This window comes from Lissotriton helveticus, chromosome 7 (genome assembly GCF_964261635.1).
Source record: "Lissotriton helveticus chromosome 7, aLisHel1.1, whole genome shotgun sequence".
NCBI lineage: Eukaryota > Metazoa > Chordata > Amphibia > Caudata > Salamandridae > Lissotriton > Lissotriton helveticus.
Genome location: NC_136068.1, coordinates 1,037,195,305 through 1,037,212,698, shown reverse-complemented (window position 1 = coordinate 1,037,212,698; position 17,394 = coordinate 1,037,195,305). Strand labels below are relative to the sequence as shown.

Genomic DNA, 17,394 nt, shown 5'->3' with positions numbered 1-17,394 from the left:
CCCTGTGATTCCGATGACCTGCTGGCCCTGGGCGATAGGGGCAATGTGGTACAGCAGAGAGCCAGAGCACTGGGCGATAGTATTAGAATTCTGTCCTGGAACCTGGCTGGAATTAAGAATAAATTCCTCTGTCCAGATTGGGGATGTTTTGTAGACAATTATGATGACTGTTTATTCCAAGAGACGTGGGCCCGGAGGAATATCGGAGAGCAGGCTTTGCTCCATTTAACATATTGGCTACCATGAAGGGAAGGGGGAGACCGTCAGGCGGCCTAAGTATCTGGGTGGGCACACACCTTGGCGTTAAAGCTGAGCAGATTCCAACTAATACTGATGACGTGCAATGTGTTCTTTTAACACTTGCCTTAAAGGCACAAATAGCCTTACTCAATGTTTACTCTAGACCTGTACATAATGGGCAAGAATCGGGTACTATAGAAGAGTTGGGACACTTTATACCAACTTTGGGTCCAGCAGCTGTATTGATATTAGGAGGCGACTTTAATTGCCAGTTTGAGCCTCTAATCGATCCAACTTTAGATGGGCCCACTGAGGAGGATCAGTATTGGTTGATACCTGATCCACAGATTCCACCAGTTAAAGTTTGGTTGTCGCTGGTCTTGCAACTTAATTCCCTCACCCTGACACTATCATTGAGGGTATGCAATGGGAGGACCAAATCCGATTGACCGGGCCAGCTTACGTTCAATAGAGAGGGGCAGTTCTCGTTGCTTGTTTACATCTTGGTTGAAACTAGAACTTGGGACAGGGTCCTTGACTTTAAGGTCCACCAGAGGCAAGACAGTGACCTTAATGCTCTAGTAATGACCTTAAAAGCAGGGAGTTTGGGCTTGTCTAATCCTTTACCAGCCTCTAACACTGAGCAAAATGCACTGATACTAACAAACAATAGGCGGAGAGTGAGGTGGTGTTATATTCAGAAATCTCTACCTAAACTGGCCAATATATATCATCAGGCTCTACCACTGCTAATTGAAATGGGGGAGGTAGGAGGAGCCTTCCCAAATAGGGATACAGGACAGGCCCCTAAAAATCCACGAGCTGCTAACCGCAAAACTGCTCGATGCATTCTACCCGGTGGGAAAGTTAAGGGCAAACAATGATTCTAAGTACCCCTGGTTCAATCTAAGTTGCCGTAAAGCCAAACTGGACCTGCTAAATGCAGTTAAGGCAAAGGACAGGTCAGCTATTAAGCAGTGTAGGGCAAGGTATAAGTGGACTACCAAAACAGAAAAGAAAAATTGGGAAGCGGAGAAGTGGGAAGACCTTAGGATCGCCCTGAACGACAAAGATTTGAAAACATTTTGGACAATAGTTAGTTCTGGGGGAAGGCAACCCGCCCTAGAATCTAATATAGCGCCCGCAGTTTGGGAAGCACACTTTGGGGCACTATATGCTAGTCAGAGTGAAGTGGGCACTTCTTTTGCCTCTCCGAAGCCCTTCCATGAGTATCGACTGGAAGGTGCTTGGGAGATTACCTTAGGTGAAGGAGAATGTGCCATTAATAAATTACATCCTAATAAAGCACCTGGCCTAGATAAGTTACCCGGGGATCTCTTTCGGACAGAACCGAAAATTTGGGCCCCATACTTGTGTGCCCTGTTTAATGCCATCTTAAATTAAGATGGCATTAAAGAGCATGGATCCCCCGGACACCTGGCGAGGGGCTGAGATAGTCCCCAAACACAAAAAAGGTTGCCCTCTCCTACCCTCAAACTACAGGCCTATCAGCCTAATAGATACCACGCTAAAAACTTATGGGACGGGTCATCTTGGATAGAATATTGGGCTAGACAGAGGATATGGAGATACTAAGACCTTACCAGGCAGGCTTCAGGTCAAGTACATCAACCGTTGACCAGATATTTAGACTTCAGGTGCTTTACTGGAAGACGGAGAGTATAGAGGGTGGCAGCCTCTATCTCATATTTCTTGACCTGAAGTCTGCCTTTAACTTAGTTCCTAGGGAAAAATTATACAAAGTATTGTGCGACCTTGCCATCCCACCTTACCTTCTGGATGTGCTAGTGAGGCTACACATGGGGACTTACGCCCAAGTAAGGTGTGGTAAACACGGGGAACTTTCTTCACGCTTCCCTGTTAAAAAAAGGGTTCGACAGTGGTGCGTCCTTGCCCCTACTTTATTCTGCCTTTACATCAACGGGCTCATTAACCACTTGGCTGCTAAGGTACATCCCCCTCTTCCCATTGACTTTCCATTGAAATCAATGGAAACTCCATGACGAGTTACCCTTGTCATTAGCACTGAAGGGGTTAAGCACGTAAACAGTGTCAAAGATAGCGATGCACCAAGGCTAGTCTCGGGGAGGGTGCCTGCGTTGATGTTCGCGGATGACACTTCGTTGTTGTCCAAAACATCAACGGGCATACAACGCACTCGGGATGGCTTTTCTGATTTTTGTAATTCGAGGGGCTTGGAGATCAATCTAACTAAGACCAAATTTATGGTCTTCAATCCCCCCAGGAACACCCGTCCAAATCCATCCCTAGACGGCACACCCTTGGAGTGAGTGAGGAGTTTTGAGTACCTGGGTATTACATTAACAGAACATCTTGAATGGGATACCCAACTGGCCAAGGTAAGCCTGAAGTAAACACAGACAGTGGGGGGATTATGAAAATGCACAGAACTGCCACGTTCAAGCCAGCTGCCCCTGTTATCGAAATATATAAAGCACAGGCCAGGGGTGCTACCCTATATGGGGCCGAACTGTGGGGACATTGTAGGCCCTCTAACCTCATGAAAATAGAACACAATTTCATGAGGCATTTGGTGGGCCTCCCTCGTAGCACCCCTTTAGTCCCCCTTCGTATGGATTCGGGCTTGCAACCCATCGATGAAGAGATAGCCTTAAGGCCTATTACATTCTGGCGTAGGCTCTGGGCAACACCAGAGCTGTCCTGCTATAGAGCCGAACTCAGGGAGGTCCTACCCAGCCTAATTAATAAGAAAATCCCGTGGCTTAACCACATACGAGTTCTCAGTACCAAGATAGGAAGATAGGACCTCTGGAAAACACCAGAATTAGTGTGCCCACTAATAACCAGGGTAGATCTTGTGCGGCTTTACAGGCACCACAATTTGACAATCCTCCAAGAAAGGTCCACCGGTGGCCGGCTGACACTAGAGTTTCTACAAGTGAAGGCTGCATATAGAAAAGTGATCTATCCTTCTTTGGCTAGGAAACTCTATATTCAATTTAGATTGGGGACTCTTCCACTTATGACGTTCACTAGTAAATGGGATAAAGAAAAGAAGGACGAATGTCCGGCGTGCAAATATGGGGTAGAGTCTGAAATCCATGTGTTTTCCTCTGCCCGGTATACTCTACACCACGCAAACGATGGTTAGCCCCAATATGCAGAAACCTGGGGTTCAGGCATTGTTTACATGCCTACAGGATATTAAAGTTTCACACCCACCCCCCTATTGTTTTTGCTGTTTCGCGCTTCCTGAATGATATGTGGCATAAGCGCAGAGACTTTCTGAAGTGATTTTGTGGAGAGCCTTATATGTGCACCTCTTTGAACAAATTTATGGAGGCTTATACAATGGGGACATTTGCACTACCTCATAATTCTATTTTTTAATTAACAACTTTTAAATGAATTTTACAGTTTTTATCTGATTTTAGGATAACGGCTAGCCACTTTTTTAGGTTTTGCCTGGCGAAAAGATGCGCTCTGCGCATCTTTTTCGCGCAGGCGAAAACCTGATGAGAACTGTAGTGTGGCTTTGGGTCGGCCCTCGTCATTCATTGGCTGGCTCCATAAATGGAGCCTAGCCATTGGACGAGGGGCCTGTCCGTCAATGCCGGACCAGATTCGGGGGCGTTCCCGAGATTCTTTGGCTTTTGCCGACGTCACGCTACGTCAGCCGAAAGCCGATTATCGGGAACGCCCCTGAATCTGCAGGCGCAGTAAATCCCTCTAAATATCTGCAGCACTGTAAGGTCTGGAAAGGACGCCCGGAGATAGACTTCAACCACGGAGAGTCTGCAGCGCACTGAGACGACCCGCGAGTTTCCCTTCTGACGGGGAATGCTGTGTTTTAACCCCGTGGTTGGGTTCGTCTCTTCGTGGGTCCTCTTCTGTGGTGGATGAACAGCGGCGCTCATGTCCTAATCGGTAAGTGCAGGTTCCCATAGAGCAGGGCTGCTGTATATGTTACCCACAGAGGTGTATCTGCTTTCAGTTTCATTGGCTGAAGCCCCCACACCTGAGATGCAGAAACAGAAGAAACCGACCCTTCTCTCTCTATTTATGGGATTAAAGTTCCCAGTCTATCCAGGACCTCCGTGGAGTGAGTAATTTGTTTCACATCCTAATTTAAACTAGATAACCAGTTCTTACATTGACATCGCATTTCCAGCCTTGGAATACAACTTTTAACAAGCGCAGAGTATACAGGTCATGCGATTGTTTTTCGTCTTTCTAGCAGTAGATTGTAAGGTGTCACAAAGCACACTACGCGAAACTGCGGCTGTCTGCCAGGTTTAACCTGCTTCCGTTATGGGGGCAGTTAAAGTGTTGCAAGCGACAGCAAAACGCATCCAATAATGAAGTGTGTTTCCTGATGACAGCCGTGGCAGCCATGATTTACTTCCTGAGTTAGGTACTGTGGGCGGTGTTATTCGTTTGCAGTTGTCTATGTGAAGAAACGATCTGCTTCTGCTGAGGATCACCGGTGAAAATCAACCTGCGTGGAGCCGGGACACTGAGCATCCTATCCTTGCCCCACTTCTTCCTCTACCGGTTTGCCACCAGCGGACCGGGCCTCCATCATTGATGGACGCCAAAGCTCCGCTTTGCAGATTTGCTGCCCTGTCTCCGGTGTCGATGAGAGACGGAACAAGCTGTGCGGGCCAAGAACCTGCGCCAGAAACACGAGCGAGTTCAAAGCGAATGAAACAAAGAGACACCTGATGTCTTCTAACCAGTGGCACAGGTGACCGGGCGAGCAGCGCACACCAAGGCTTGGCGACACAAGAGAAGGAACTCAGAGAAAGGATTCCTCATCCCAGCGCGACCTGTGGCAGCTGAGCCCTGCGGGTGGTGGCGCATGAGTACAAGAGTAGAGACAACTGACTGCATAGGTCACAAAGCGTCCCCCAGTGGGATATGGCTGGCGTACAATCCTGAGGTGTTCAGCAGCTGACGCGGTGTACGATCCAATCAAACACATTCATTTTCATTCCTGTGCTGAGCCCGGGTAGAAAATAACATTCTGGGGAACTTTACGGCTGTAGTAGCACTGATTTGCTCACACTTGCAACGTCTTAAAACTAACCAGCGACGGCTGAAGCGGCCTCCAATCAGAACAGCGGCCTCGTTTTTAATGTCACAGGAGTTCATTGAGAATAAGGGACCAGGTGACCCCTTGGCTCAGCACTGCTGAGGGGCGGTGAGGGGAGCCCCTGGGTATAATTCACCTAAGGAGCCGAGCCGGGCTTCACCGTTGAATCAGCAGCAACTCCTGAAAGATGGAGACCGGCCCTGTCCGCCTCCACCACAGGTCCCTAAACTCTGGGTACTAGGGCACAAGGCCGCGCGCCTTTTATGCCCATTCAGGGCATACAATGAATCCATTTAACCTGAAAGTTCTCGGAGTTAGTGCATTATTTTGAGACAGAATGGCTTGAGACAGAAAGAGGCAAGCATTGCTCACGGTTTCAAAGCTGAACTGTCTGGAAACTGAGAGAAATATCGGGTTAAATCAATCCATTTTACTCTCTGCAGGTGCGTAAAACAAGCATATGCAAAGACCACTATGATACGATTCCTGCGCTTTATGCCAGCGGGACATCCCAGGCACCGGAGCGAGTCCTGTACATTAGATTGCGAGTGGAATCGGTGGCCCTCATGTCACTCTAAAGTCCACCAGTGACCAGGGGGGAGTGAACCGGTCTTGCTGCCGCCCACACTCTGCGTGTTAGCACTGGACGTTCACAGCAGAGCACTGGCCTCAGCAGATGATGCTACCTGTGGAGCAGGGGGCTGATGCGCGCCGCCCTCTGACGCAGAGTTGTGTTCATACCCGCCCTGGTAGTGTACTTGGGCTGGGTACATATGGCGCGTGCACCCGGGTTCACCGGTTCACTTGCACGGAGTCGTTTTGTTGAAGCATCTTTTTGTGACGCAATGTGTTCGCATACCTTTGAGATGTTTTTACAGTAAATATCTTTGATCTGATTTTTGTTTGTAAAAAGCTATCAATTGACCACTTCTGATGTGCCAAGAATGTTGAGGCTCACACTTCCCCGGAAGGGGGGTTAGGGGGGGTGGGGGTGCTTTGTTCTCTCACTGATCTGACCCGGTTGCTAGGGTCATAGGACTGCACCTTATAAATTAGTCCAGTCGTCCCCACGGAGCTTTCCTTGTGAGCATGGAACACATCCTTTCTCTTTATCTCCTTCGGTTCTATTTCTCATTTCTATCCCTCCACTTCTCTATTTTATGACGTTTTCTTTCACCCCTTGTTTCACTCTCAGCCTTTTCTTTTCTTCCCTTCCTGTTCTTTTTTCACAGTCTCCTCCTTTGTCACGCCATAATTTCTCTGTTCCCCGTTTTCTCATTCTAGCCTTTTTTCTTCCTTCCTCTGTTCTTTGTTTTCTTTCCCTCCCTTTCCTTTCTTCCTGCCTCATTTCCTTGCTCCAATTTGCACCTCCTTCCTTCCCGTCCTTTGTTCTTCACTTGTTGTATCCGTTTCTTCGAGCCGCTGTAGGGTTGCCTCTCTTGTCCCTTCTTCTTTTCACTCTTCTTGTCTCTTTTTTTCTTTCCTTGCCTCTTTTTTTCTTTCCTTGCATTCTTTTCTGTGCACATTTTCTTTATTTCTCTTTCTATTTCTCCCTTCCTCTCCTCTTCATCTGTTCTTTCTTCTCCACCTCCCGTAACCTTAAGTTCCAGCCTGCCTCTCGCTTCTCTTCCCCTCTCTTCACTGACTTATTTATGTCCTTATGTTCCTGTCTCTCAACTCTTTCTTTCTACCCTTTCTCCTTCTAACCTGTCTTCTGCGCTCTCACCCTCCCTGTATCTTTCTCTCACTCACCTTCCTTCCCTCCCTTTTTCCCTCACTCGTCAGTCCAGCCTGCCCTCTGTCCCCCCTTCCTGACCTCTCCTCCGCTCTGTATCTCTCTCTCCTTCCCTCCCTGCCCCTCTCCGGTTTATCCCACCTTCCTTTCTATCCTGTCCTCGCTCGGCTCCCCCACCCCTTCCCCGCACACTCGGATGATGTCATCCTTAAACTGTCTATCCACAGGCTCCCGGCTTCCTCTGAACCCCCCTGAGAAGCCTTCTGGCCCTGGGCATGCTCTCGGTGAAGGCTGCAAGTTGCCAGGGTTACTGCAGACCAAACCTCAGCTTTTATTGGGGGTGGAGGTGGGGGGGGGGGGGGGGGGGACCTGGGGGCGGAGTTAAGATATGCACTAAAGCGGAGGGCTGGAAATAGAGAGGTGAGAGAAGTGACTGGGGGCTGGGGGGTATAGCTGATCATCAAAAGGTTAAAGTGAGACACTGGCCGCGTTCACAGACCGCAGCAACAGACCCACCACAGACCGTATCGCCAGTGAAGGCACAGACCGCATCGAACAACGCACACAGACCGCATTCCACATGAAACAAAGACCCCGCCTCGAAGAGGATACAGACCACCCCAGACGCGAGCCCAAAGGGCATATAAACACCCCCCCTACACAGGGGCGGCTGGTGACATTTGAAAGTGGTGAGGCGTAAACTAATTTGCATATTGCACCGCAGCGAGCGCAGCGAGCGAGCCCGAACCACCTTGCATCCATACATCATTCATTCATCCACCCATCCATCCATCCACCCACCCACCCATCCATCCACCAATTCTGCATCCATCCTGCATCCATCATTCATTCATGCATCCATCCACCCACCCACCCATCCATCCACCCATCCATCATCCATTCCTGCATCCATTCCTGCATCCATTCATGCATCCACCCATCCATCCATCCTGCATCCATCATTCATTCATGCACCCATCCATCCACCATGCATCCATCCTGCATCCATCATTCATTCATCCACCCATCCTGCATCCATCATTCATTCATGCATCCACCCATCCATTCATCCACACATCATTCATCCTGCATCCATTCATGTGTCCACCCATCCATCCACCCATCCTGCATCCATCATTCATTCATGCATCAACCCATCCATTCATCCACCCATCATTCATCCATCATCCATCCATCCATCCACCCATCCTGCATCCATCATTCATTCATGCACCCATCCATCCACCCTGCATCCATCCTGCATCCATCATTCATTCATCTACCCATCCACCCACCCTGCATCCATCCTGCATCCATCATTCATTCATGCATCCACCCATCCATTCATCCACCCATCATTCATCCTGCATCCATTCATGCATCCACCCATCCTGCATCCATCATTCATGTATTTTTATGACCATATAACTTGCACACAGCTTGTCAGTGTTTAATACCAGTCTCGAACCTTGTACTCCAGCACCAATGATACATGATTAATATTAATTGTTTTTAAAAACATGTATTTGTTCGACACCAATTTCACACCTTAGTCGGAACATCATTTTTATTTGTTTTTTAAAGTATCTATTTATTTACCACCAAAGTAAGTCATGTATACATTTTTATGGTTTGATAAGAGGCTCGAACCTGGTTTCCCAGCACCAAAGTCGGCCGTGCTATCCGTCAGGGGATATGTAACCGGGCTATGTAGTGACCAGCCAATCCTGCACCAGGATTGGCTGGGGGGGCACCATGACTCCTCGCCCAGTCGCCCTGTGTAACCCCGGGGGCTGCGGCCCGCCCCCTGGTCCTCTCTCTAAGGGGGAATTCACAAGAAAACGATCTGCGCATGCGCGGGCATGTTTGTGCCCAAAAATACACTTGCGCAGCTGCAGCAGCCCGATCCTCCCCCCCACCCCCCTTCCCTTGCGCACTCCGGGAAGGTCGGGTGTCTCCCGGTTTCCCGGCCGGCAGATAGCGCGATTTTTTAAAATAATTGTGTTTGGCTTCTAGTAACGACGTAGTGGGTCCATGGGGCTTAGTGGGGCTTCGCCCCTACGCCCCAATGGACGCACCGCGCCTGCCCCTACACCGCTGGTACACAGACGGGTCCACCTTTAGACAACAGACCACACCCACCTATCCTCTTCTGACCTCCATGCGGGCACAATGACCCCGAGTGGCTTCAGCAGAAGTAACCAACCGCATCTCTGGGCAGTACAGCTCAGACCAGATCCCTATCCATCCACACACCTGGCAGCCTTACTTCGGCCCATCCGTTAGGCAATGCTATACAGCCCAAGTCTTCAGCCCGGGTTGACATCTGAGAGAAGTCTTAGCAGTCCAGATGCAGTTCACCCAGTGCTCTGGACCACCGGGAAATGATTCAATTTAAGTCAGAATACCTACAAAACTAAGAATTCAACAGCTGCCGTCGCAACTCTGTGCTTGATCACTGGAGGTGACGAGCGATACTGGGCACAAGTCAAAGGGTCTCCTACCTATACCAACTGACCAAGTTGCAAGCATACACCGCGATTCAGCCAACAACTGTCCAATTCAGTCTCTGGCCTGCACACACCTTTTGTGTTCCTCTGTACACCAGAACACCACCACCCAACCAAAACAAATCACACACGCTCTACCACATCACCACTATCTCAATTCACTTACCCAACGTAAGCCACACGACAGCCTCCTCGTTGAGCCACCACGTCACCCTCATCATGCTTGTGTATCCTCACAGCTCACCAACCTCACACATCATTCCTTCCACAATACCACTGACTCAGACTTATATGTGGCTATCACCCCCTCAGGAGTATCATTACACCTACAAACTCCAACGCTCAAGGTCTCTCAGTCCTGCATCTTTATATATCACATTACCAAGGTGCCTCTCATTCTGTCTAATGAACGCCAGATCTACATGCAGCACTATAATGGCCAAATTGATTCCTGCGCTTGCATTAGGATGCCCTGTTTCTGTGCGATGCCAGATTTTTTTTATTGTGCTTTAATCGTGGGGCTGAGAGTCAGCTGAGCACAAGCATGTGTTCGTGTCAACTCTAGATTTAGTCAGAGCATGAAGGTCCGTTACGATAAGGGGGCTCTCAGTGTGTGGGGGGGCTCTCAGTGTGTGGGGGAGGCTCGCAGTGTGTGGAGAAGGCTCGCAGTGTGTGGAGGGAGCTCGCAGTGTGTGTGGGGGGCTCGCAGTGTGTGGGGGGCTCGCAGTGTGTGGGGGGCTCTGTGTGGGTGTGTATTGGGGGGCTCTCTGTAGGTGTTTGTGGGTGTCATTTGCGAGAGATAAAGCTAGTGGCATTGCAAATGACAATGCCATTTATTTATGTAAAAAAAAACATAAATAAAAATAATGTCAAGAGCATTGCCAATAGCTCAAACTTTAACAAAGGCAAAACCATTGCATTGTAAATGCTTGTTTTATATTGTAACAAATGTAGATATATGATTGTATTGTCTATCGTTATCTAATTTTTTATGCTTCCTTTTGTGGTTTTATGATTGTATTAATGTACTTTTTATCGCCCGAGTCGGGCGAAATAAAGTTATTAACTGACTGATCAAATCCTAGGGCCCAATTCACAAAGGTAAACTGAGACGATAGTCTAACTTTATGACTTTCGGTATTCACTAAGAGCATTTACGAGTAGTAAAGTTAGACCTTGGTCCAAGTTTAACTGAAGTTTTGATCTTAGGTCTAACTGAGACCAAAACTTAAGTTAAACTGTGAGAAAAGTCTAATTAACTACTCGTAAATGCCCTTTGTGAATACCAAAAGTCTTAAACTTAGGCCTATCGTCTTATCGGGCCCCTAGAGTGTCTAATTTAAGGGTTTCCTGGTACTGGATTTCATCCACTTCTCCTGAGGGGATTTTCAAAGAGTACTTTAAGTGATTTCACAGGCATTAAGAAAAGCACAGGCAGTTGAGAGGCATTTTATAGGAGAATGTCGGAAAGTAGGATCTGCTTTCATGGTTACCCAGACTTTTTGCTGGTGTCAGTCTGTTTTTCTGACTAGTCTGACTGGGACACTGCTAATCAGGTCCCCAGTCACTTTGCTCTCTCTCTAAATTGGACTATGGTAAGTACTTTGGTACCTTCCTAATTGGCTACTGGTGTACCCTTCTAAGTTGTCCCTAGCATATGGTACTAAGGTACCCAGGGCATAGGTTCAGCAGAGGTCTCCCATGGGCCACAGCATGTGTTATGCCACCCATGAGAAACCACTCAAACTATGACTACAGGCCTGCCATTGCAGCCTGTGTGAGCTGGAGCTAGCACCACTCACAGCAGATATGTTTCCTTATATCTGAGGTCAGTGCACTTAAAACTTATTAGTCACCCCTAAGGTAGGCCTTTCCATTTTGAAGGCAGGGTGCAGGATTATCAGTGCTGGGTTGCCCTGTATGAACAGGATACCGCCTACAAGCCTGGGAGTCGATTCTCCGGGCTTTGTAAGTGCTGGCTGCCATTTTAGACATATAGTGGACATCAAGTCAATTACTAGATATCTAACTATATATTGGCTGCACCGAAACCGGTCATGATTGATATCAAGCAAATTGAAATCCTACCCCAACACCGATTAAAGTGTTGGATGTAGGATCCATTGTACTGGGGGGCTCCCCTAGGGAGCCCCCGTATATTCCTGGTTCCAGCCTTTCAGGGTCTAAAAGCAAGCTAGTGCTGCTGCCGACCACCTACCCGATTCTGCCCTCCTGCTGCTGAGCCACTCAAGCAGGGGAAGGTAGAACAGTAGGTTTCCTTTCATAGGGAGGTTTGACCACCTCCTAGGCAGGACTTAGTGTATTGGTCTGGGGGACTGCTTTGAAAGGCACATTTGGTACCCCCCTTACATACTCCAGTTGGAACCAGTTCAGGGAGCCGCTGGCGCCCGCTCTGGCACAAAACTGGACAAAGGACATGGGTGTATCCTCCCCTCTGTCCAGCCCCTGCTCTGGGAGGGACCCCTAAATCGTCCCAACCCTATCTTTTGGGTTACATAAGGGCTTATCTGTGGGTGGCTGTTCAGCTTCGTCATGGGACAATATTCAGATCCGAAACCACTTCATCTTCAACCGTCTGGGCATGTTGGACTTTGCTGGACTTCGCTTTTGGAACCAAGACTGCATCTGAAAGACTCGTGCTTCGCCTGGTCTCGTCGTCCTGCCAGCCTTCTGCGTCGTCTGTGCCTGTGCTCCATCAAGGCCTGTTGCCATCCAAGACACCAGAAAGAATCTCCTTTGGAGTGAATGAGTCACTCCATGTATCCTGACGTCCCACGGACTCTGAAAGGCTCAGCAACACAGGTGTTGGTTCTGCAACTCCCTCAAGGCCTGCACTGTCTTCCCAGCAAGTTTGAAGTCCGTATCCCTCATCGGGACCCACTAGAGCAGCACCCCTGTGCACAGTGTTGACTTGCTGTTGCCAAGACTTGTTGACTCTCTTCTCCAGAGATCTTTGAGCTCCAAGAAGCTTCAGCATCTCCTGCGATCAAGATCTTTGTCCTCACCGCATCCTCTGCACCGTGGGCCTGCATTCTTGGTGATCTGCTCACGGTCCTCTTGCGACTCCTGTGCCTTCAGCCTTTGGGTCCTCCTGAGGGTCTTCTTTGGCGCCAGTGGGCTCCCCTGCTTGCTCGGGCCTGTTCTGACTCTCCTGCACTTGATGAGTCCCATGGACCTTGCTAGTCCCGACACTGCACCTACTTCGCTTTCATTCATCTGTTGCTGCTGCCAAGACTTGTTGGTGGTCCCGCCGGACACCGACTCCCTGGCTCTCTCCATTCGACGTGGGACAGCTCGTGAACGGCTCCTGGTCATCAACCGCTTCATCTGGTCCCCACAGCTGCAGCAACAAAGTCACCGCCAACTCTCCTGCATAGTCATTCATCGACGGTCATTGGTCTTCTGTGCCTCCTGGTCACTCCAGAGTGGCATAGACTCTGTCCCCTCTACTTGCAGGTACTCCTCTTCAAGAATCAACCCTTGGATTCCACCAAACTCTTTCACCTTCTTTGTCAGCAGCATCTTCACTGAAGTCCTCCATTGTGGTCTACAGCGGTTTCCAACGGCACTTCCCACCTATGCAACCGGCTTCCCTGGTGTAGGTATCCTGGTTCCTGGGGTATCTACAGGTGGAGTGACTCTCCAACCTTCCGTCTTCTTCAGGGTTTCTTCAGGGTCCTCTGGGAAGGGTACTTCTTGAAAACTTGCAACCGCGACTTCCCCATTGACTTGTATTGAGCACGCAGTCGTGTTTCCACTCTGCACACGGCCAACCTAGGGTTCCTGGGTATTTACATTGGGTGGTTCATTGGGTCCCCAGCTCTTCTAAGTCTTCTGGGTCCAGTCTTGACTTAGATCGCGATTCACATTCCACTTTATTAGTATATGGTTTTGTCTACCCTGAAGACCACTGTGTATTTGTGCTACTTACCTGTTCTACTGTTGAAGTATTGTGTATATTGTGATTATGTCTACGGGCAGGAGATATACCAATGTGTTAGTCAGTGTTTATCATAAATACATATTTTTATAACTACACTGTGTGGTTATTTTTCACTTAACCTTCACTATATGATTAGTACTGGTAAAACAAACTGCTTCTGGACTAATCCTGGAGGCTGCTCTCCACAGCTACCACTTAGAGTGCTTTCTATGGTCGTCTGAGACCAGTAAAATATAAGGGTTGTCTGTATTAGTGCAGGGTGCTTTACTTGAAAAAGGGTGCACCAAATACTAAGCCAGGCTCCTACAGAGATGAAAATAGGTTGATTTTTTTTTTTCTTTTTTTTTTTGCACACCGTATATGTGGAGTTATTGGCAGGTGTGCATCCTCCTCAAAGTGTAGACCATGAATATGAAAAGACAGCTCACTCTAAATGAGATTACCCAATAAGTTATGTAGGGTTTAAACACCCTAGGCCATCTGCCAGCCCGATGTGGGATATGGAACACACATATGTGGAAACTATACTTACTCTATGTGAGCAGCATATGCATCCCAGGTAGTGAGTGTAAAGTGCTTTGCATCTGAAGTAGAGCGAATGGGGTTATGCAGTATGCAAGTGGAGTGAACAATGTGCGAGTCTGCTGTGGCGATAGGACGGGGTCCTGCCTTGTCCGCATCAGCTGTGCCTGTCTAATGGTGCCTCTCCCCTTATATCCTAGGTAAGGTGCCGGGGGACGACTGCCCACTGGTCTGGGGCCAGTGCTCGCATTGCTTCCACATGCACTGCATCCTGAAGTGGCTGAACTCGCAGCAGGTACAACAACACTGCCCCATGTGCCGACAGGAGTGGAAGTTTAAGGAATGACCCCTTCTCCAACTCTATCCAATTCCTTTTCCAGAACTTTCTTTCTTCATTTGCAGTTGGTCATAGATGTATTTTCCAGGAACTGCAGATTCAGTCCTGTGGGGGCGACATTACCTGCTAAACAAGCTGATGCCATTTGTGTTGAGTAAATTACTTGTGTCGTGCAAGGCTGAACCTTTTCTGATATTCCCAATATCCAGTGCAGCTACCCTTGTCTAAATGCCCTTACCTAAAACCTTTCTCCAAGCTCCTCCCTCATGTGGTGCCTTTTAACAGGTGTCTACGGGGCAAGTACGATTGTTCACGGATATTTTTTGACCTATTTAAAGTCAGCAGACGACTTTGTGTTAAGAGACAAAATGGGAAAAATAAAGAATAAAAATGGTATGCGAATAATTCCTCGTGTCAAATATGATTACCATCCTAGTACAACATCTTTCAGTACACTTGCGTTTTCAGAATGAGAAGAAGAGAAGCCTACTTTAAAGTTATTAAGGAAGCCTGTAACATTGCTAACTCTGGCAATCATGGATACATCACCTGCAGTGTATTGCATTTGTTTTTATTTATGTGTTTTATGAAGGTCTAAACTTCACATATGCCACTCCAGAGCATTGTTTTAGTTGTAATGTATCTTTTGAAATAGGGTGGGGGGCATCCCCACTCTTCTGTTTATTGCTTACCTTTTGATTGGTATGGAAGCAAGAAAAACCTATTTTTTGTTTTCCATATTTCTCAAGTTTTACCCACTTATTACTACCAACTTACCACTTGGTGCCGTTTGCCGCAAATAACCCTGCTGAACTCCACCACTTTCCATGCCATTGCAGGTCCCTAGCTGGTCATTGAAGCAATTTTTTGCTTTAGGCACCTCTGTCGTTATTTGTAACATGGTAGTCTACATATGAGACTTCTGGGAGTGGGTGTCTTGCAGCCTCCTCTTCAATGCTGAACCACTGGAAAAGTATGGTGGCCAGGCCTTAAAATGCTGAAGAATTTATATCTTTTTTTTTTTTGATGCTCCAAGTTTAGTTTTTTTTTCTGGTGGTGTTTTTAGTGCAATTTTGTTAAATGCTACAGTTTATTTCGATATGCAAAATTAATAGCTCTTCAATTAAATGTGTAGTGGATGGACCAATCCAAACAACAAAGCATTAACCTAATGACTGTCATTGGATTCTTTATTTTCGTTAAAGTCTTTGGGGGCATGACTGATAGACTTGAATCTATAAGCAATGAAAAATAAGTATAATTGATATGCCATAACCACTGTTAACACTGCAAACAAACTTTATTTCACGTTATGTTTTGCTTAGGGGTTAAACAAGCGAAATACAAAATGTATTTATCTCTTAGTCTTAGTACCATGAACTCTCCTGATTTTAACCTTAAATACCCGTTACTATTGCCCGTAACACTTTGCTTAAATAGTTCCTGGATAAATGTTTAGCTCTTCCCTAAAATAAGGAAGAGCTCAGTAATGGTGAATTGTTTATAGATTATTTATACTTGTGTACAATAGTAGAGTGCAGCATGTCCTTCTCAAACACAACGACGTTCCAGAAATGTGTCTTCATAACAAGATATTTCTATTGGCTATTTCTCAGTGCAGAGTTATTTTTAATTCTCCCTCACGTGTTAGTCTGGATCTGTATTTTTTGTGAACAGCATTAGCTCCCTTATGTTCTAGGTGGCACACTGTTCTGGCCCAGCAATGGATGTGCTCAACTCAAATGGAAATGACAAAAAGAAAATCCATAAAGGGGCCGCTTGTATACGCCAAGACCTCTGGTTTTAATTGATGGCTAAGATGTAAGATGCAGATGTCTGTGTCTTACCTTAACACCACTTGCATGTGCTGTTAGGATGTGATCCACGGTTCATTATCCTGTGATAAATGTGCTCAGTTGCATGCCAAAACAGTGATTTGAAATGGCCATAGGCCTTAGCAACAATGTTTGTGTAATAGCACATCCAAATTATTTGAAGCAACCCGAACTTTAGCCAATGAGGTGAACATGTCAGAACTCCTGTCACCATAGCTAAGATATCTACCCAGAAAGAGCTCCGCTTCTACTTCTCAGTGACCTTATCCTGTTATTGTTCTACCCTGGAACTGGGCTAGCCCTGCCTTCAGCTTCCAGAGTATCGAGTTGTTTTTAGGACTGAAACCTTATTTTCTGGGCCAGGGAAACCATTTCTTTCTCTGTCACCATATATCACCATTACTGACGGAGAGTAAAAAAAACTTTATTCAAGTTGTGTTCTACCCTTGAACAGAAAAAGATTTATACTGATGGTCCACATGACCAATGTGTTTACTGCCTTCATCCTCCCACTGTGATATTTGTATGACATTTAATTCTAAAACTCTGAAAGATAGGGACAGAAGGTTGGTACAATATCTACTGGAAAATAATAAGTGTGAGAAATCGGGTTATTGATTCAGTTGTGTGAAACCCCTCTCAAGAAACAGTCACAATCCTCGTCGAGGTGAACTACAAAAGTCACAAACTTAATCTGTGCTTGACCCTCTGATAGCTTGGAACTAAAATCAATCATATTTAATTTAAAGGCTCTGAGTTTATGCAACACACAAACAGTACTAAAGTGAAAGCACACCAATTTAGTAAAATAGAATGAAATGTATTAGTAAAATGAGACCAAAACGACAAAAAACCAATCAGTAGAACTGAAGGTATGCAGTTTTAAAAGTTTAAGTAAAAATAGTGACAAGAAGAAGAAAGTGCTAACTGTGGGTATCTGGTCGTGCTAGACAGTGACTAAATCACAAGTTAAGGCTGACTGCAATGGAGTGCTAGCCCGATGCAGGGGCCAAGTTAATCCAGCTGAAGAAGTTACCTTCTCAAAGTCTGGTGCGCAGTGTTCAAAACTTCAAAATTTCAGAGGAGGAGCTCAGCAGCTAAGGGTCTAGGACAAGGGTAGGCACCTCTTGGGGATCAGCAACTCACTTCAGCA

General features: G+C 47.0%; 1 protein-coding gene across 3 annotated transcripts in view; it reads left to right on the top strand.

The window, feature by feature from the left end:
- The window catches only part of ANAPC11 (anaphase promoting complex subunit 11), a 75,481-nt gene extending 60,670 nt beyond the window's left edge, over positions 1-14,811 (top strand). For all 3 annotated transcript variants that reach the window (XM_078653804.1, XM_078653801.1, XM_078653802.1), the window contains exon 3: positions 14,270-14,811. In XM_078653804.1, coding sequence (XP_078509930.1) covers positions 14,270-14,415 — 146 coding nt within the window. In that variant the 3' untranslated portion in view covers positions 14,416-14,811. The remainder of the gene's footprint in view (positions 1-14,269) is intronic.
- Positions 14,812-17,394: the final 2,583 nt, after the last annotated feature.